This window comes from Thamnophis sirtalis, unplaced genomic scaffold (genome assembly GCF_051295495.1).
Source record: "Thamnophis sirtalis isolate CommonGarterSnake01/CBP01778 unplaced genomic scaffold, rThaSir2_p1.2 scaffold_1, whole genome shotgun sequence".
NCBI lineage: Eukaryota > Metazoa > Chordata > Lepidosauria > Squamata > Natricidae > Thamnophis > Thamnophis sirtalis.
In genome coordinates, this window is record NW_028261381.1 from 65532987 (window position 1) to 65553404 (window position 20418).

Sequence of the window (20418 nt, forward strand, 5' to 3'; positions counted from 1 at the left end):
ATTTGTGCAACTTGCGTTGCCAGTGCAACATAACTCTATTGTAGAATATATTTTTCTTCAAGAAAACCTAATTGAAGTGATGATATTCAAAAACATATTTGCCCAAAACATAATACGAAAGTGTTTTTTGACATTGTGTCCCTGGAAATTGCTATCTAAATGCTAAATATGATCTGCACAGTTAGCATGTCTCTTAGAAGAAGGCTTCAACTCTAATAGATATTGTTCCCCTGAAGCCAGTGGGAATCCACGTTGAAAGGAGATAGAATGAAGGTTAGTTTCAACTGCAAACATGCTTTGTATTCATACTTTATATATAATGTATCAAAATCCCCAGGTATCTCAATTTTTTTTGATATGTAAGCTACAATATCAACTTAAAATAATTCAAACAGAGCTCTCTTTGCTTTATCCAAGATGAGTGAGGTGCACTTGTCTCTTGATGAAACTAAATATTCAACTTCATTCAGAATGGTGAAGTCTCAATATTCCTTCAGACTTTCTCCATTTCTGTGAAATTGACTGCTTTTCAAGAATAATAGAGTGTCCTGGGGCTTCTGTGGTGTTCAACCCATCCTAAAGAGAGTGCAAAAATGAAGCACGGCGAAGTCGGTTCACCCAACATCCTGCATTGTATCATCTCTAATCCTCAGTGGGGAAGAAAAAGCACTAGAGCCTGGATTCCATCTTTTATTTATTTAGAATTTTTCTCCTCTTACCGAAACCCAAAACATCTTATGCATTAACTAACAAAAGGGAAGTAAATGGCAGTTCTGCTCTAAATGGAGACATTTCATATACTTCTACAGCTCCTTCTATCCTCTTAAGGATATGTCTTCTTTTTAAAAGTATTCTGGCAAGTTTCCTTTGCTTTTTATATAAATGTTCTTTGAATCCCTGTAGGCCACCTTTCAAATTTCCTTCGAATGTCTGTTGTTTATCAGAAATGACAAAAGGCTATGGAAACACTGTATATTATTAATAGCACTGGAGTATTCTCCCATACAGCTGATGCCTCAAGAGACTGAAAAATCTCTTACAGGCAGCTTGCTAGACATCACTTGCCCCCTAAAAGAGAAAAATAGTTCTTTCCTGTAGTTCCCTTAAATGTTGAGCTGAACTGCTAAGAGGCTGCTAGCAGCTATCACTCTTTACCTTGTCCTAGCTCCATCTGGCCCTTCTGAGAAGTAGGGGCTATGATTGAAAGAAGCACCTGCTAGTTCCCTGATAAAAATAGGAGTGTTTAGTTACCCATCAAAGAGTGGAGGGTGGCTGTATCAACAGAGTAGTAAACAATGAGAGAAATGCTGAAGGCTGGCATAGCAATAGAAGTGGGGATTGAGATACTGGCAGAAGAAGCCAGGAGAAAGAAGACACGAAGAAAGTCAGCTAGCCTCAGGGAAGGACCTGCCAAAAGGTAGGTGAAGTTTGATTTCTATGGCATCATCATCTTTCTAAATGATCCATAGTAGACTCTGGGCTCGCTAAAGAACTGTTCCTAGGTACCTGACTCCAGGTAAGTGTTTATTCCCAAGATATAAGGAGATGTCCATTTGATGACTCCTACACCATGTTCAGGTCCTAGAGAGCTCAGGTATGATTCTTAAACTCTGGAAGGAGAACTAGAAATGGGAGGGAAACCTCATGATGAAGTTACACTTAAATGCATATCCTGTTCTCCTGTCTCCCTATCCCCACCCCAAAATTTAGGAGACATAAGAAGAATGGTTATGTATGGGAATTAGCTATTCTTTAAAGTATTCACCGAAGAACACTGAGAACTAAAAAAGAAGAAAAGTAATGAAGTGTATGATGCTGAGATTTCTTCAAAAGAGAAAAGATGGACCACATTTCAGGGTGACAAGTAATGGCCAGAAACAGAGCCTTCTCATGGATGGCACTCTGGCTATGGCATTAGTTGGTCAAAAAGGCTCAGCTGGTGTTTATTCTAGTTATTTCAGCAGCACACTCAGAGCTTTTGATTTCACTGAGTCTTTAAACCAAATATATATTATCCAACCTATTTTATCCCTGATTATTTTCCTGTGCTTTATGCTTTATTGCTGATTACTTTTATGTTGCCTTTTTATATGCTGTATGGAATCCTTGTTCCTACTTTTTAAAAATTGTTTTTACTATACATCTGAGATTATTTTGGAATATTCAGCCTAAAGATTCATTGAAAGCCAAGTTAGGCAATCCTTTTCTTCAGATAAAAGATAAATGTGTTGTCTCTATTTCTCTGAATCTGTGACTTCTTAGTATTCTTAGTGGTAAAGGTATATTTTAGAAGGTACAGCATTTGAATTTCTGTTTATTGTGTAGTGTTGAAGGCCAAGAATCTCACTTTTTTTTTACAATGGAGACACGTCTGAGAAAACTGATGCATGAAGGAAAATAGCCAAATGCTCTATGATGGAGCTCTCAGTGAGTTTTGGAATATATCTTCAATTTAAACTGATTATTCATAGAGTTGTAAATCATTTTAAATTTAAAATGCATGCAAGTCAGCAAGGCATAGAACTTTCTGTTTTTTGAAGAGAGAAATAAGTATACCAAAGTTGGTACAAATCTCATATAAACCAATTTCAAGAAAGTTACACAGGACTATACTGTTTAGGGTTTGCCCATAGTTGCAGACTTTAGTTAGTTTGGTTTCAGGGAATTTATGGCATGTCTGCATATTCAAAGGCTGGAAAAGCATCAACTGGTATTAAAAGGAGAAGAATAAAGCAGGCAGTAATACTCAATCATTCAGCATTAACCACAAAATTCAGCATCTAGCCCAAATAATGCCCTATATTCTGGTTGACTGGCATGCACAGGTTTTAATAATTTATTTCTTCTGTGAAATGGTTTTTAATCTATTCAAACTGTTTCTGTCACTTAGTGTTTGTATCTAGAGTTCCAGTAGAAAAGTGAAATTTGCACCATTATCCCAGCAGACATACTCTGATACTTCCCTTAAATCTGATTCAATTCTTGATAACTTTGTGGGTATATCTTATTAGCATTACAAAAATGATTTGCCATTGCCCTTCCAGGATGCTTTTTCAATTTCCCAGTCCTGCCTACAGACCTGACTTTTCCCATCCTGATTCTAATGAGCTCCTCTCTGTTTAGCATTCTTAAATCATCTGAAGTCAGCTAAGTGCTACCTCTTAGCTGAGCAAAATATATTTTCTCCCAAGAGGGATATTCTCATACTTTAGTAAAGTCCTACAATGAAAGGGCACCTGGGGATTTCTACAGATGCCATAGTGTGACTGAATTATGAGTATGCCACTGGAAATCCAAAGCAGAAATGTGAAGATGAAAGAGAAGAACATGAGCATAGTTCAGGAAGGATGACCCCTGAGTGGGGATTGGCTGAAAACAAAGTAGGAAAAATATGTTTGGAACCAGTCAGTGGACATACACAATTACCTGTCAATGATTTTTTGGATGATTGCATAAGATTCCCATCTTTAGACAAATTACACCCAGTCATCATTGTTCAGTGGGGCCCTTTTTCTTGTAGCTCTTCTTCTCTCACTCACTTTTTCAGGAAAAAGTTTTTTTTCCTGAAAGCAATAGGAAGATTCTCCTACAATTGAGCAAACAGGATAGCAAAAGCATGGACATAAAGAACAAATCATAAACTGTGTGGCTTTTTTTAACTGAAAGAGCACTTTTTAAAGCAGATTTTTATTATTATTTTTCTCTTCTACAACAGCTTACAGTCATTATATCAACATTGTTATGTAATCATACCTGTACATGTATATAATATTTCACTTCTATATTTACACACCTTTATACACAGTTCTATATATATTTATATATATTGTTTTTTGGCTTAATTAATTTTATTCTTGTTTTGCAGCCATTTGTACCAATTGTTCCAAATTTCATAATATTCCCACTCTTCTTTATCTTTTCATTTCAGTTTTAATTTGTCCATTTCTGCACAATCCAAAGGTTTTTTTATCACTAATTCATCCGAGGGGGTATTATTTTGTTTCCAGCATTGGGCAAATGCTATTCTAGCTGTAGTTAGCAGATGTTTTAATATGTACTTAATTTTCTTTGTATATTTCCCTTTGATTATTCCCAGTATACTGAAACAGCACTTTTACTGACAGAGCAACAGCAATAGCACTTAGACTTATATATCTCTTCACAGTGCTTTATGGCCCTCTCTAAATAGTTTACAAAGTCAGTCTATTGCCCCAAACAATCTGGGCCCTCATATAACCAACCTCGGAAGGATGGAAGGCTGAGTCAACCTTGAGCATTCAGAATTGAACTCCATCAACCCCCAAAGGCTATCATTAGCTCTTCTGCTTTTCATATACCATGTTTATACCCTATCCATTGCTTTCTTGCCCCTCCTCCCTCTCTCCTCCTCCCTACCTCCTTTCTTCCCTCTATAATATTGAACCATACAAAATGGTGTTGGTTATGATGTAATGGTATACATGTGGTTATTTGTATGAAAATAAAAAAAAGATTTTAAAAACTTTTAAAAAAAGAATTGAACTCCTAGAGTGAGCAGTGAGTTAGCCCTGCAGTACTGAATTCTAACCACTGTGGTGTTTTTTTTTTAAACTAAACTACCATGTGTTTAGTAATTAAAAACTAACAAATTTGATTTTGATTTTCTGCAATCCAAACTTGATTGCAGAAAATACGACTTCAGCAACAGAGTGGTCAATGCCTGGAATGCACTACCTGACTCTGTTGTTACAACCTCAAATCCCCAAAACTTTAACCTTAAACTGTCTACCGTAGACCTCACCCCATTCCTAAGAGGTCTGTAAGGGGGCATGCATAAGTGCAGCAGCGTGCCAACATCCCTGTTCTATTGTCCCCATTTGTCTTTACTCATTTCTTATGTATATACTTATACCTGCTTATATTTATATGTTTACATGTTATGTTCATACTTATACTTGTTTTCTCATACATGCTGGACAAACAAAAAAAAAAGTAAACAAAAAAATATCCATTGCTTTCAATAGAATATGGAGTTACAGCCCATGGAAGAATAATGGGGTACCAAGCGAAATGAGCTGAGAGATTTCTAGGCATCCTGACCTCTCCACTGTCTTTGCAAATGTCAGGAGGGTATTTTTAGTTGGTGTTACAGCAACTCACCTGCCCCCTTTTCCCCAGAACTGCCTCTTGCTCTTTCCATGTCTGAGTCACTGGCTGTTCCTGGACTTCGTTGGCAGGTTTTATTTAAAGATGATTTACTAAGTGAGAAGAAAAGAAGAGGACAGGAGTTTCCCAGCCTCCGAGGACCTATCTTGCGCTTCAGATAGTTTGCTCCTTTGAAGTGTTCTCAGACGGGACCAATCACATCATTAGGAGAAAAAGGCAAGAATAGCAACTTCTAAAACTTTTATGACTGCTGTGTTTTTACTGCCATAAGAAGAGGAGATTGTCTACAGGATTGTTGCCTTACACGCCAAAAGACTTTATACTGAATTTACTTGGAATAACACCATGTATCTATGCTGGGGATGAGAAATATTTGCTACCCTGTCATAGGCAGAAAAATGTACCGGATTAACCCAGATAGAGGTTGGTGAGTTTAGCTGCGCACAGCTCTGCCTGTTAATACTCAAAGAAGGGTGGATTAAAGCACATGTTGTCAGGTTCTGTGTTAAGCCACATTTTGTGATCTCAGACATGAAATATGAGACTGTAGGTCATGTTTCCTTTGTTCAGAAGCATAGGGGGATGCACATAAATGCAGCCCCACTTGCACTAGAATGTCCAATAAAGGAGGTTATGCAACTGCAGTTCTGAAAACTTTAATACAGTTCTAATGGCTTATGATCCAATTGTTCTGAAATACAGAAGTGCAGAGCAAGTTGTTTTTACTGCCTTGGATGTGATTCCTATGTAAGGTGATTTTCAGCACAGCAAAATCTCCAGTTTGGCAATAGTTATAGAATTTTCTTAGCTGCATGTCATATACTTTAGAAGAAAGGTTTTGTGAAATTAACCTCTTCCATATTCCTCCTCCTCCTGGCATCTACAGTAGATCTTAAGGAATAAAATGTATTCAGTGCAATTGACACACACACACACACACACACAAAAACACACACACTGATGAGTGAATAGTCCCTCATCACATTAAATGCCCTCAGCTTTTCAATAGAGTCAGATCACACATTTAACTGCGAATTAAAGATGCCAAGGATTGCCCAAGCAGTTGGGACAAATTAACAGTTACAATATACATTATTAATTTGTGTAAAAAAAGTGGAAAACTTTTAACACTGAGATTTCATGTTTTTTTTCACTGTATATTTCCAGGAGTGGAGCATCAATAGGCCACTTACTTTGCACTCCATTGGAACCACAGAGAAACCTGGTATTATGGAGGCTGGAGACACCAAGGAACAAGAGAAAAACCAGCAGATCAACGGGCTGCAGCAGAAGTCAGAAATGACTCAAAATGCACTTGAAGGGGAGAGTGAGGCAGGAAAAGCAGAAACTGGTGAGAAAGAAACTAAAGAGAACAGAAAGTTTGCAGAAGAAACTGGGAAAGAGGTGGATGATGCAAATGAAGCAGAGAAAGCAAAGATGGCTGCTGAGAATGAGGTGCATGGAGAGAAGGAGGCTGGGGAAACTGAGTCTGCTGGACTTGAGGCAAAGCAGAAGGAAGAATCTACAGAAGAGGCTTCTAAATCTGAAAAGGGGGCGGCATCCAAGACAAGCCAGAAGGAGAAGACAATCAAAGACAGCAGCCAACCTGAATCTGAAGGTGTATCCGAGACCAAAGATGATGCTTCTGGAAAACCAGAAGACCTAAAGAAAGAGGAAGGGGAAAAGGCTGATGTTTTGAAGAAAAACGCCAAGGAAGAGGTGAGAACAGAATGCATTTCAAATGGTAGTCATTTGCTTTTCTTTCAAGAGAATTAGCTCCTGTCACTTCTTTTCTATAGAACATCAGGATTATTTTTATCCTTTTTGCTCTTATATTTTCATGTCACATTATTTTAGTCTATGTAACTTTATGTTGGTGGGCAAATAGACAAAATACACTTACCCAGATTTATATATGTCTGTCACTAATTTTAATTTGTTTCCCTTTAGCTATGTACCAGCTTATATTATGTTTACAACATACAAATACAAAACTTACAGTAAGGCAAGTTTTAGTATACAGGTAGTTTTCATGATCACAATTGAGTTCAAAATTTTTATTATTAAACAAATCATTACAGTTGTTAAGTTAGTAAGAAGGAAGGGAGGGAGGGAGGAAGGAAGGAAGGAAGGAAGGAAAAAGGAAGGAAAGAAGGTAGTTTGTCCTTGTTCTATAGTTGCATAGCAACCTCTAGAGCAGTGATGGCGAACCTATGACACGCGTGTCAGTGCTGACACGCGTAGCCATTTGGGGTGACACGCACAGGATTTCATGCGATTCATCCTCGGCTCCTGCACGGCCGCCGAGGATGAAAGAATCTGTGCTGGAGGAACGGGGGGGGCGGGACGTGTGATCTCCCCCGCCCACACTCACTTACTGTATCGCCGCCGCCCCTTTCTGAGTGCAGGGGCTGCTGGTAAGGCGTGCGTGCCGTGCGCACACACGTCATCAGCGCGGCAAGGGAGGACCCGCAGGAGAGGAGCGCGGGAACAGTGCGCGCCTCTCTCCAGTCAGGCCGGCACAGACAGTCTACTCCTGGGACTGTCGGTTACGACCGCACCACAGCAGGGAACAGCAGAGTGCCAACGGGAACTGTGAGCGCCATTAGCAGCAACTATTGGGGTGCCATGGACTTGTAATTGCCCACAATAACTGAGATAAGTGAGGGGGAGGTTGTGTTAGCTTGTTAGGCTAGTTAACCCCTAATTCACCCTCCCCCTCACTTATCTCAGTTCACGGCAGGGCTTCCAGCTCCACGTCCTCATCAACATGCCGCTCCGGCCCGCCCCCGCTATGAATATTCATATTCTTCGCCCTCGCGTCACTAGGAATATTCATAGCAGGGGCGGGCTGGAGCGGCATGTTGATGAGGACGTGGAGCTGGAAGCAGCCGACTCCACAGCCCTGGTTCACGGCACCCCAAACAAGTTCAATAATATCAAGGGCAACATACGAAATCGACTGATGAACAAAGAAGTTACTAAGCAGGTATGTTAAATAATTTGTTTTTGGTTTATTAAATACAATTATATATTGCAATTATACATTTTTGTAGTTTAAACTATAAATTGCGCAAAATTATGTTTTTGTCGAAGTGACACACAACGCGAGTTATGCTCGATTTTTTGCCGATTTTTGACACACCACGCCAAAAAGGTTGCCCATCACTGCTCTAGAGGTTTCTCTGAGCTTATGAAAATAGGAGATCACTTTAAACTAGCATTACTTACTTATAAGTGAAATTGGGTAAACTTTGGATGCAATTTTTTAAAATGAAAATTACATTATTGCTTTGTAGAGCTCTCAAATTATGCAGAACCTTCCTACTACTATTTAAAATGAGCTGAAAATGCAAAACTAACCTATATATCAAGGGGACGCAATGGCTCAGTGGCTAAGACACTGAGCTTGTTGATAAAAAAAGCAGCAGTTTGGCAGTTCGAATCCCTAGTGCCGCGTAATAGAGTGAGCTCCCATTACTTGTCCCAGCTTCTGCCAAGCTAGCAGTTCAAAAGCATGTAAAAATGCAAGTAGAAAAAACTGATTAGAAGTCAGAATTTCCCGCTCTGTAATAACTGGATAAACTATTGCTCCTTAGGCTAGAAAGCACAAGGGAAAAATAGCAAGGGAAGGTTTTCAATAGAAAGAGGAAATCCATGTACGTAGAAGTTTATAAACTATCATTTCTGTTTGTTTGTTTTATTTATCAATATATGAATACATAACAAAACAAGAACTTTAAAAGAGCTGCAGTGCTTAAGGATTTAGACTGAGGGAGACCGGAGCATCTCAAACTGAAGGAAGTGCATTAGATGACTTCGGGACAATCTCTTTTTCTCTGCCCAACCTAATCACAATGGGAATTATTATGGGAGGAGAGAATACTATGCATGCTGCCTTGAGATGCTGAAGGTAAGGCAGAATATAAACCTAGAAAATCAAATGAAGGAAGAAATTAATCTGGTTGATTTTCCCCATCCTCCTTCCCTACCTGCAGGGTCAAACTGGCAGCACTTCTGATGAGCCTCTTTCACCAGAACCTGAGGAGGAAGAGGAGGAATTCTGGCCAGAATTCCCTCCTCATTCTCCTGAAGCAAGTCCACAAAGCCCAACCGAGCTCAAAGGTTTGGAGACGGGTAAGGAAAACATCATTCAGCAAACTGAGAAAGCCAAATACACTAAAGCGGGACAGAATAGACTAAAAGGAGAAGTGATACACTGCTTAAATTCTTGCTTAAAATAATACCTCTTAGAACAGACTTAGGTATTTTATGGGCTACATCTGACCCTTTGTCTAGCCGTCTCCAGCCTGTAGCATAGTGGGGTAGCAAAGCGGGGCTCCAGGGGCAGGGGCAACATCAGTGTTCCTCTACAAGAGCCCCAGTTTCTCATGTATCCCCTTGGGGAAATTAATTGCCCACCCTTTATCCTAAAAAGTCTGCCTGGACCTTAATCCTGAGTAAATCATTTTATTTATTTATCTTACCAGTGAAGCAACAATAACAAAACCCTCCACAATTAGTGTTTCTAGACTGCATAACTTGCAGCATTATTGCTCAGTCCTGAAAACATTTTTCTCATGACCTTCGCTGATACCTTGTAAGCAGGAATTCCAATTTTCCCCCCTGCCCCCGTCAGGCTGGTCTTTTCTCCATTTCCCTGTAATGATTTATGAAACCATCTGCTGCTATTTTCTATACTGCAAAACATGGATGAGGAAAAGATACCGAGGAGATTAAAGAGACCATAGTTCAGACATGGGGCAGAGGTTCATTCACAAGGTAAGAAAAACTAATAATCCACACGTCTGTAATCCAATCTAGGTGGCATTACTCCACCAGCTACTACTCCAGAAGCTGCTCCAACAGAAATCACCAGGTGAGATAAGCTCTGGAAGCCTGTCTACATTTTGCAGGTGGGCTGCATTTGAGATGGGCAAGATTCGGGTTTACAAGATACATTGGGATAGATGGCCACAAGCCTGATAATTGCTTATCAGAACCTGATGCAAAAGATATATCCATAGTCACTGAATATGAGATGAGCAGGAAATAAATTTTCTAAATAAATAAATATACACCTAAGAATTGAAGTACTGAGGAGAAAATTGAATTTCAGAGTTAAATATAGCTCATACTGCTAAACACAGGATCCTTTCTTCCTAAAAGTTTCCCCCCACACACACTTCAGGTCTATCATTAGATACTGAAGGAAGAAAGCAGGGGTGAATTGGTGGCTCCTTTTTTTTTTACTATGAGGAGAAAAGGATCCTTGGCAATTGACTGCAAATCATTTTCTATCAGCAATTCTGTATCTTTTGCCCATCCCAGAGGCTGCATTACAACTTTTTACTCTGCAGGGGGCACTCAGAAAGCAAAGTTCAGCAATGACTGGGATGACCAAAATGGGACAAGAAATAATAGGAAGTGTTCCCCCCAAAGGTTAAACCTTGGCCTCCAAGCTGCTATCAAGGACTTTAGATTTCTAATACATACCCTTCTGTGGCCATTAATTGGTTGCTGAAAAGTTTCTTAAAGCTTGGAGGAGAGCAGTGCCGTGAGCATATGATGTCAGGCAGGGGTGGGCTTCAAAAATTTCAGCAGCGGGTTTATTGCCTGGTTGCTCAGTGGGCATGGCCATGGTGGGCGTGGCCTAGTCGGCCTCCTGCACCACGGCGGGGGGGGGAGTCTTTCCTCGAGCCTCTAGAAGGGGAAAAACTGCCTCTGCTGGGCTCCAGAGGCTTTCCAGAGCTTCTGGGAGGCCTGTTTTCCCTCCTCTCTGAGCTTCCATGTAGGCCCTGCACTTATCTCACATCCAAAACGGGCCACATGGAGACTCCTGGAAGGGGTAGGGTGGGCTGGGCAGGGCCAGCCAGGGTTGGGATTTGGAGGTTCTGCGAACCAGCCATAACGTTAGCTATGGGTTCTCCTGAGCCCAGGTGAACCTATAGCAGCCCACCCCTGATGTCAGGCATCCAAAGCATTAACTCTCAGTAGTAGTTTCCAAACGGATGCTTTCTGGAGGTGCTGGGGCTAGAACTTCATCTTCTGGCCCTAATAGATGAAAGGTCAAATCAAAGGAGGATGCTAATAAGTATGTGAATGCTCAGAAAATTGGGAAGGGCAAAGAGAAACATTGGAGTGGTGAATGAGAAAAATTGGGAAGAAGTCAAGACTGGAGATAGTAGTGTTTCAGCTTTTCCTCAGATCTTCACATTTCTAGCTGCAAGATATGGGGATTAACACCATGATTTTCTAGGGAACTAGACATAAGACATAGACTAAGACATAACAGGAACCATGAGCCAAACTGTTGGTATTCTTTACTGAAGAGCAGGCAGAAAGGGGATTTTCCCTTTCTAAGCCACCACACCAGTGGTGGGATTCACTTACCTTCCCTATCAGTTCGCAAATGTGAGCATACACACTCTCTCTCTCTCTCACTTCGCTCGCACGTGCCGTGTCTACACATGAGCACTGCCTTCTGTGCATGCACAGTGCTCGCACATTACTTCAGGGCAGGTAGGCGGAGCTTCCCATAGCTGACACTACCGGTTCTCCCAAACTGGAGAGAACCAGCTGAATACCACCTCTGCACCACACCCATCTCTTCTGAGAGACTCTCCCTGAATGCCCAGGATAGAGACTCACCTGGTGTCACTTCTTCTCCAGCGCTTTGGACTCAGGATGTTTTTATTTCTGGTTCTCAGCCCTGAAGCTGTCCTGAAGGGAGAGAAAGAGCCCCCTTCTGCTGCACCAGAGGAAGCAGCTGCTGCCAAAGAGAAAAAGAAGAGGCCCGCTTTTAACCAGAGAGAGATAACAAGGCCGAGGATGCCACCCAGGGGACAGTCCCGCAAAGCCATTGTGGAGAAGTTTGGAGGGTAAGGCCGTTGGGTCTCAGGTTCTGCCATAGCTCGTTTCACTACAGTTTGTTCAGCCCTGCTGATGGATATACCGATAAACCTTTCTGTAGTTTGGCTTACAAAACACGAGGGCTAAATGCATGCCTTACAGTAAACTGAAACCAAGGCAATTATATTATATCTTAGCACTGGAGAGGGCAGTAGCTCTCCAGCTGTATGTGGCCTGCCTGACTTGCCAATGAAACTCAGCGGCATGGTTTCCAGACATTTTGAGACTGAAAACAACTGAATAATTTAACATAAGCCTAAAATAGGCTGTGCATTGAGCTCCTCCGGATGATAATTTGTTCCATTTGCAAAACAACCTTAATGTGCTTCATTTCATTCTCACAGTATGCAACTCCCAAATGTGTTTATCATACTGTCCGATTCAGTGCCATCCACTGCTTGCTTCTCTTGCCTCACTTGTTAGGTGAATCACTGCGGTTGATAAGTTAATAACCTGATTATTAAGTAAATCTGGCTTCCCCATTGACTTTGCTTGTCAGAAGGTCACCAAAGGTGATCATACAACCTGGGGGCACGGCAACAGTCATAAGTATGAACCAGTTGCCAAGCATTCGGATTTTGATCATGGCGATGCTGCAAAGGTCATTACTGCTAAAAATGGTCATAAGTCACTTTTTTCAGTGTTGTAGGAACTTTGAACTGTTATTAAATGAACTGTTGTAAGTCGAGGACTATCTGTGGTTTACACAACATTAATCAAGGCAGCCTGCTATCTGGCTGGTCATTGCAATGGATGGATTGCTTTGGGGAAAGTGCTGGGAAATGCTGAGAAGCCAAGAAAGATTCTTCTTCTATGGTGCCAGATCAGCCTTGACAATGAATGTAGTATTCCAACAAATCCTGGCAGGAATGTATGGTTTCATACCAGCATAACTGCACTTGAGAAGTTTTCTCCAAGTTTGGCTGGCTGAAACATAAGCTATGAGACAAGGGGTATGACAAGCCTTCTGTTCAATGAGAAAGCAAAGAAAGAAACTGTGCTTCACACATAGCTGAAGTGAGAGATTAGCAAACCCCCCCCCCCCCAAAAAAAACCAACCCAACCCAAAACTGATTTTCCAAAGCTTTTAAGGAAGTGGAGTATTTAGAACTTTACTCTATGCTACTGCTACTTTATTGAAGGGCTGTTCAATAAAAGGAAGGTATCATGCAAAGGAAATGGAGCATATTCATCACACAATGCATCTTAACATTGGGAAAAAACCCAATCCAACCCAAAAGAAAATCCTAAAATTCTAGATGCATATATTTATGTATCTATTAGATTTTACAACAAATATATTTATGTAGCATACACAGTACTGCCTTGTTTGCCTCACTATATCACCCAAATCTGCTCTTAACATAGAAAAACTCTATAATCCCTGAAGAGGTCTTAGCACTCTTCCACCCATACTTGGCTTACCACAATATAAACACCCAGCCTTCCCCAAGCAATATCCATCATCCCCAGACAGCACTGGCCACAATTATCATCCAAGGCCATGTTTAAGGAGTGTGACTAAACTGCCACAATAAACTTCATATATTGGGCAATGATAACCCACACCGCTATACTCCAGAGATGTCTGCACAGCCAGGCAAGCCCACCAGAACACAATCATATTCCGTACCTCTATTTAAAAAACCCTTTCTCTAACCAAGTGTTTCTCTTGCACAAATTATAAAATGCATACATATTTACAAAATCAAATTAGATAGCAGATATTGCTACAAATCAGGCAGATCTCTGTCCCACCGGATGTTCAGCAGAAAAGACAGTAATGGGGGGAAAGGGATTTACACCAGCCAAATCTCATAGGATCTGTGTATGATTAAAAAATACATTTGTTTATTCTCTACCTTCCTATTCCCTCCCTTTCTTCCCCTTAATTATCTCCCAAAGGGCTGCAACTGGTCCTGCCCCCAATATCAAGAGGACTGGAGGTACAAACACGGTGAAGACCATGTTGCTGGAATGGTGTCGGGCCATGACCCGTGGCTATGAAGTAAGGTATCAGCTATGAAATGAGAACCAATCCAGTGCCCTTAAATGTCTCTGTGAAGTGAAGTAGGCAAATTGGTTTCCCTTGGAAGGTGAAATCAGGCTTAGGGGGCATAAGTAATGCAACAGCAGGAAGGCCGATGTGGATGATCAGAATTTAAGAGATGTGAAGACAATATTCCTCTAGTTCTGGCAAACTTACTTCAGCATACTTTACTCAGAAGTGAGTATACACCTTTCTGAGTTTTAAAGAGTATTTGGGAAAGCATCAGTACCCAGAGTTAAAGACTATGAACTTGTAGCACCTGCCCCCTCCCTCAAAGCCCTCTGATGCTACTGTTTGTTTGTTTGTTTGTTTGTTCATTTGTTTGGAGAGAGAGGGAGAGAGAGAGAGAGAGAACATTTCTCGATTCTGATGGTATTCCAAATTCTTGTCCTCTTTTTGATCAAAATTGGAGCACAAAGCCCTGGAGGGATCATAGTAGAATAATCTCTTCTGTGAACTAGGTCAGGAAATACTGTACTTCTTTGTGCACTGTTGGTATTTTATTGTTATTAACCAGCACATACTCACTATCATGTGAATATGAAGACTCATGTGTGCAATTTTAGCCTGTACTGTTTTCTCATTATGCTTTATATTCAGATGTTGAATTTCACTCAAAGAGTTAAGAGAATGAGCTCATGAACTAAAAATCTTAGTTGAAAGCCAATATAACTCACGTACTGAGATTGTAAAGATACTTTGAAGTTATAATGCCTAACCTTTAGTGAAACTGTTAGGACACAGTGAAAATGGTGAAATATGTGTTGATAATTCATCTACTACAAAACACAGGGCCTATCACAATAGCACGAGCATCCAGGTGAATAGATGAAACCATCTCTACATGCAATGTGTGCTGTATATCAGAAATGGTGGCTTCACAAACCATGACCTAATATGCAGGCAGGCTTGAAGGATTACTGAGAGATAAATGATGGAAGCATTATGTGAAATTTTAAAATATAAAAGTAAGGTGAAGTAAGAATGCTGAGCACACGGGGGCAGTAAATTAATTCTCCATCGTCCTTACAATTTTTCCTTTCACTTCCAAGTTACAATTAACAGTGCTCAAAAAGGGGAGGATGTCAACACAATAATCTAGATTCAGAATGCTCCCCAATTGCTGCCCTGTTTCATGTCATATGTAAGTAAATCCATTCATGCAACTTGTTCCAATCCAACAATGTGTTCTACCAGAATGATAAGTTTATATTAAATAGACAGGAATGCATGTTTCAGTCACTTGCTAGTGCAGGAAAACCTAAAAAAGGAGAAATGGTTGACCTTTTGTGCTCAATATCTCTTTTTCTCATTTTCAGCATGTGGACATTCAGAACTTTTCTACCAGTTGGAAAAGTGGCATGGCTTTTTGTGCCCTCATCCACAAGTTCTTTCCTGATGCCTTTGACTATGCAAACCTTGATCCAGCAAATCGCAAAGAGAATTTCACCCTGGCCTTCTCTACTGCTGAGTAAGCACTTCCCTCCATTCTAGACCTCCGGCCACAACCACAGCTATAGGGCAGGCTGAGTCAGGGATGAGTACTGACCTCCAGAAAGTGCACTGTGGTGTTGGTAAATGCGTGAAGTTGTTCTCTGGAGTAATTTTGTCCTACTTTCCAGCTGTACTGTTTATGTAGTTCATATGAAATAACAGTGTTACAAAAGATCAAAACCGTGTTCAATAACTGATCAATTAAACTGGCAGATGTGCAAATGTTGCCATTTTTAACAAATTAAAATTGTAACTTGATCAAAAGGCCTTCTATTCATACAAGCAGCAGGATGTGGAAAGGGCAGGGAAGCACATAACCAGTGGTGGGATTCAGCCAGTTCGCACCACTTCGGGAGAACCAGTTATTAAGTTTGTGAGTAGTTTGGTAAACTGATTGTTGGAAGAAATCATTAGGGCAGAGAACCAGTCGTTAAATTATTTGAATCCCACTACTTCACATAACCTCCCTAACTAGGGAAACCTAGAGAAAAACATATAGAATTATCTTCATATGCAAAGTACAGTTGTGTAGATTTTATTCTGTTACTTGAGCTCCATACCATGTGGGATGTACTATCTGAAATCTTGCAGCTTCCTTTTAAATTGACTGGTGGCTAAAAGTTTGGCACCATATATTTCTAACCACCAATCCTATCTATATTTAGCAGAAATATTTTGGATTAGGTTTAAAGTTTATGAAAAATCTCCCGAGGCAACCCTATGTGCAGCAGACTGCAATAATTTAATCTTATTGCTGTGAGAAAAACATAGATCACCATGGCCTAATTATCTTTACAATATTCAGGGGTATCTTACCACTGACAAATGACTTTTTTTTTTTGCTCACACTTAGCATTAGACATCTTCATCAAAGATTCACATAGATCCATCAAGCTGAGAACCTGAATTTTAAAAGAAGAATAGACTTTTACAAAGAGACTGACCTTCATTTCTCCAATCCATAAAGTTATCTGCTATTAGTTTCCCAACTTCTTTTGGTTGGCCCATATTCCTTCTCAGATAGCCAGGATCATGAATATAAGTATAATCAGAAGTATTGAAACATCCAGCTACAGAACATCTATGAGAATTAGAATCTAACATCTATTAGAATGAGAATGTCAGAACTGAGAATCAAAAAGTTTATTCGACCCAAAGCTAAGCTTAAAACCAGACTATGAAATTAAAAACCCGGAGTTATTATCTTCTACTTATTAGCATCTCTTGTTTCAAAAAGAAATGATTGTAACTGGCACATAGTGACGTTTCCTAAGGAGCTCTTCACAACTGCTTAACACAGTAGGGATTGCTTTACATTTACAAGGAAAAAGTAGTTATGTCATAGTTGATCAACCTTTAACTGTTCAGCTTGATAAAACAGGAAACTTCAAGAAATCAACACACCTTCAAGAACATTATCATAACAACCTAAGTGTCCTCTGGATCAAATTAAAGTCTTATCTAGACCAGAATTGTGTTCTGCAACAGTTAAACATAAATCTTGAGTAGCAACCTCCCACTTGTCCTTCAATAGTGGTATTGACATGCACACTATTGTATCTCTGAACTTGGAGGTAGTATACAACCATCATAAATAATAATCAGTAATTATGTACTCTACAAAGGAAAGCAGCACATTTTTTAAAAAATGCAGCAGACTCACACCAAGCAGCAACAGGTCACCCCTTATCAAAATCCTAAATCACTGGCAAGGTATACTGGTGAGGCTGAATAAAGCTTCAAGATAACATTAAGTTCTGAAGGAGAGAATTCAAAGTCTTTGAATAGCCAGAGTTAAGGACCCATTCTGAAATAGAAGCAGGAGTCCTTGCTAGATAATTGAACAAAGGAAAGTGATAGTCAGATGATCAAAAGCAAGAGTAGGTTTTATATTTATATTGTGTTCCCCAGAGTTTCAAAATAATTTCAGTGACTTGTGGTATTCCCAGTGTGTGACTTTAGTGCAGGGTGTCAAACTCGTGGTGCCATGTTGTTGTCACGTGATGCATGACAACTTTTTTCCCCTTCGCTAAACTGGGGGTTGCCATGGCCAGCACATAATACATCCGGCCCACACACCGCGAATTTGACACCTCTGCTCTAGTGCTATAATGAAATGTATTCAATGTAAAAGGGCAAGAGGTTCAAATTAACTATCTCATTGGACCTTGCCATGATTTTGGAAACCTTTGCATCCTGATCCAGTCTCTAGAATAATGCTTGTTAATTCTGAGAATGAAAAGCTATAATCAAGCTGCTTTGCCAAATCTTTGGGGTATAGTTGACTATTTCTCCATTTTTTTCCAGGAAATATGCAGACTGTGCTCAACTTCTGGAGGTCGAGGATATGGTGCGCATGAGTGTTCCTGATAATAAGTGCATCTACACCTATGTCCAGGAACTTTATCGCAGCTTGGTGGAGAAAGGGCTAGTAAAGACCAAGAAGAAATAGAAATGCAAACCAGGCTTTGGTTTGGGGTTCATTGGAAGCTATAGAAAAACTTGGTGGGGCAGGTAAGAAGGGTTCTGTGGTTCTCATCATCAAATGGGACTAGCTCCTTGAAATTTTAGAATCACATATAAGTGCAACTATATAAAACCAAAAGAAATGGAAAAATAGTAGAAGGTTTGAGATCTTGCTCATTTGTAGCACATGGCAAAGAAGAATTTTAGTCATAATTTGTTTTTAAACTATTGCCCCATCTTCCAGATCTGGCTCAGAACACTTACACGTGTTTAGATATTAGGGCTAAAAAAATTAGGATTTCATATTTAACTTAAAAATCTTCAACATACAACTTGGAAATCTTACCATATTTTATTTTTCACCCACCCTCAGAATTTGGGAATGATGCTCTTATTGGGATATAGTACAATTTTCTTCATGGATCTCAATACCATGTTAGTTTATTAGCTACCAAGTAATATAGTGTCTCTTTAAATGGAAATGTCACTATTTTAATCGGTGGAAAACAACAAAGGGTAACACATAAATGATTAAGAAATGCTTAAAGATGTTAAAGGTGTTTCACCGCTAGACAACAAAAGTCCATCATCATGGTAGGGATCTTAACGTTTTCATTACTGGGAAGTTAAGCCATTTTGGCCTGCAAGACCATTTTATTTCTAGACATTCTGTTTAAATAAACAGAATAGATAGAAATAAAATAAATGTTGCTGTTTCCACTTCTAGGTGATTATTAGCAGTCTAGCTGGAGCATATTAGTGCAGTAAAAATGGCACATAAAGACAGTTACTTGTGAAAGAGTAGTCCCAGGCAAAAATATTCTAGCTATGACTGATCAGGTGTCCTGTAGCAGGGGTGAAATTCAGCAGGTTCTGGAAAACCGGTAGCGGAAATTTTGAGTGTTTCAGAGAACTGGTAAATATCACCTCCGTCTGGCCCCAGAGTGAGGTGGGAATGGAGATTTTGCAGTATACTTTCCCCTGCCATGCCCACCAAGCCATGCCACACCCACCAAGCCACACCCACAGAACCAGTTTGAATTTTAAAATTTCACCACTGCCCTGTAGATATGAGACTTCATGCATTAAGATCCCCAGTCAACATGTCCAACACACATGGAGGGCTCTAGATTGGGAAAAGACTTTATTCAACAGCTGGATCCTTTCCACATTAAAGCCATATTTCAAAGAAACAGAGGGCTGTGGTTCTTCTGAGTGCTGTGGTGGCCTAGAGGTGGAGCTCTCGCTTCACAATCAGGAGGCTGTGAGTTTGATCCTAAGTAGAGGCAGATATTTCTCTCTGGGCACAATGAGAATATATCTGCTGCAAAAAAAAAACAACCTCCGGGTAACAGGAAGGGCACCCGGCCAGTAAACATTCAGCTCCATTCAGTTGCCCAGATTCCACTCCCACAAGGGATTATGGGGTGATTAAAAGAGGATGATGATAGGGCCATGGTTCTTCTGTATCCAATTGGCAGGTAGGCTGGCCTTTAAACCCGCTTAGAAACACCGTAGAAATTGTAGCAGTTGTTGGAACCATCCACTGTGCTTGGCTTCTGTGTTTCCTCCAAGACACCTCAAATTTGGATGTCTTTTTTTTAATTTTTCAGATGGAATGCAACATGGGATGTACCCAGGCTAAAAGACATATATATATTCTGCAATTTCCTGAATATTGAATTGACCAGTGCTACTTAACCCCGACTAAAGTCTGCTATGCGCCACCCTTCTGCCACCTAAAAAGAGCAGGAAAGGAACGCTTGCTAAATGTCACGTCATCATGTCAAACATCTGGTGTTTATGGAAGCAGAACTGAGCCTGCCCCAAGGACACATGACTCAGGAGCAGTCTGTCCTTCCAGATGTTACCATCAGCAACTCCGAGTCCTCTTTTCAGATTGCAAAAGCCTTCCTGCAACCCATGCTGCAATCACCCTTACCCTTACCAGGCACCAGTTCCATTAAAGCACAACTATACCAAGTCAAGGCTGTTACGCTGTACTTTTATGCTGCATTCTGTTTTAGCAACCGGCAACTCAGGTGGCCTACAAGAGTGGTTTCCAAGGGAGAATGCAAATATGCTCTGTCTTAAGTCGCTGCCCGGGCACATTAGAATGTTTTGAGCAACACGGCATACGTGGCCCAATCTTATGTTTGTTTCCTAAGAAATAAGCTCTCCTGGATTCAGCTACTCCCCAAACCATTGAACTTTGAGCAAAGAAATCACACTGTGCAGATAAGAGGCTAAGAATAAACAAGCTGACTGGAGGGAGCGGGGGATTCCCTCCTTTGTTGGTTTACAGGAAAAGTGCTGGGCAAACATCAATGTGTGGCAATGAAAACCTCTCT

At 40.4% G+C, this 20418-nt stretch overlaps 1 protein-coding gene across 4 annotated transcripts; it reads left to right on the forward strand.

The window, feature by feature from the left end:
* The first annotated feature begins 1277 nt into the window (after nucleotides 1-1277).
* SMTNL1 (smoothelin like 1) lies at nucleotides 1278-20055 on the forward strand. 4 transcript variants are annotated; one of them, XM_087714210.1, is made up of 11 exons: nucleotides 1300-1417; nucleotides 2326-2427; nucleotides 5217-5361; nucleotides 6313-6864; nucleotides 9144-9282; nucleotides 9970-10024; nucleotides 11856-12026; nucleotides 13963-14065; nucleotides 15427-15578; nucleotides 17909-18115; nucleotides 19681-20055. In XM_087714210.1, the coding sequence occupies exons 4-10, from the start codon at nucleotides 6376-6378 to the stop codon at nucleotides 18051-18053; spliced, it is 1254 nt and encodes a 417-aa protein (XP_087570336.1). In that variant the 5' UTR covers nucleotides 1300-1417; nucleotides 2326-2427; nucleotides 5217-5361; nucleotides 6313-6375; the 3' UTR covers nucleotides 18054-18115; nucleotides 19681-20055. The 4 variants fall into 4 exon arrangements, with proteins under 4 accessions (XP_013912422.2, XP_087570332.1, XP_087570336.1 ...); XM_014056947.2 differs by lacking the exon at nucleotides 2326-2427 and having other exon boundaries at nucleotides 1278-1417; XM_087714192.1 differs by lacking the exon at nucleotides 5217-5361.
* Nucleotides 20056-20418: the final 363 nt, after the last annotated feature.

Coding starts and splice junctions, on each gene's coding strand:
- SMTNL1 (XM_087714192.1), top strand. Junction 9,283..9,969: donor GCTCAAAGGTTTGGAGACGG/GTAAGGAAAACA, acceptor AATCCAATCTAG/GTGGCATTACTCCACCAGCT. Junction 10,025..11,855: donor GCTCCAACAGAAATCACCAG/GTGAGATAAGCT, acceptor TCTGGTTCTCAG/CCCTGAAGCTGTCCTGAAGG.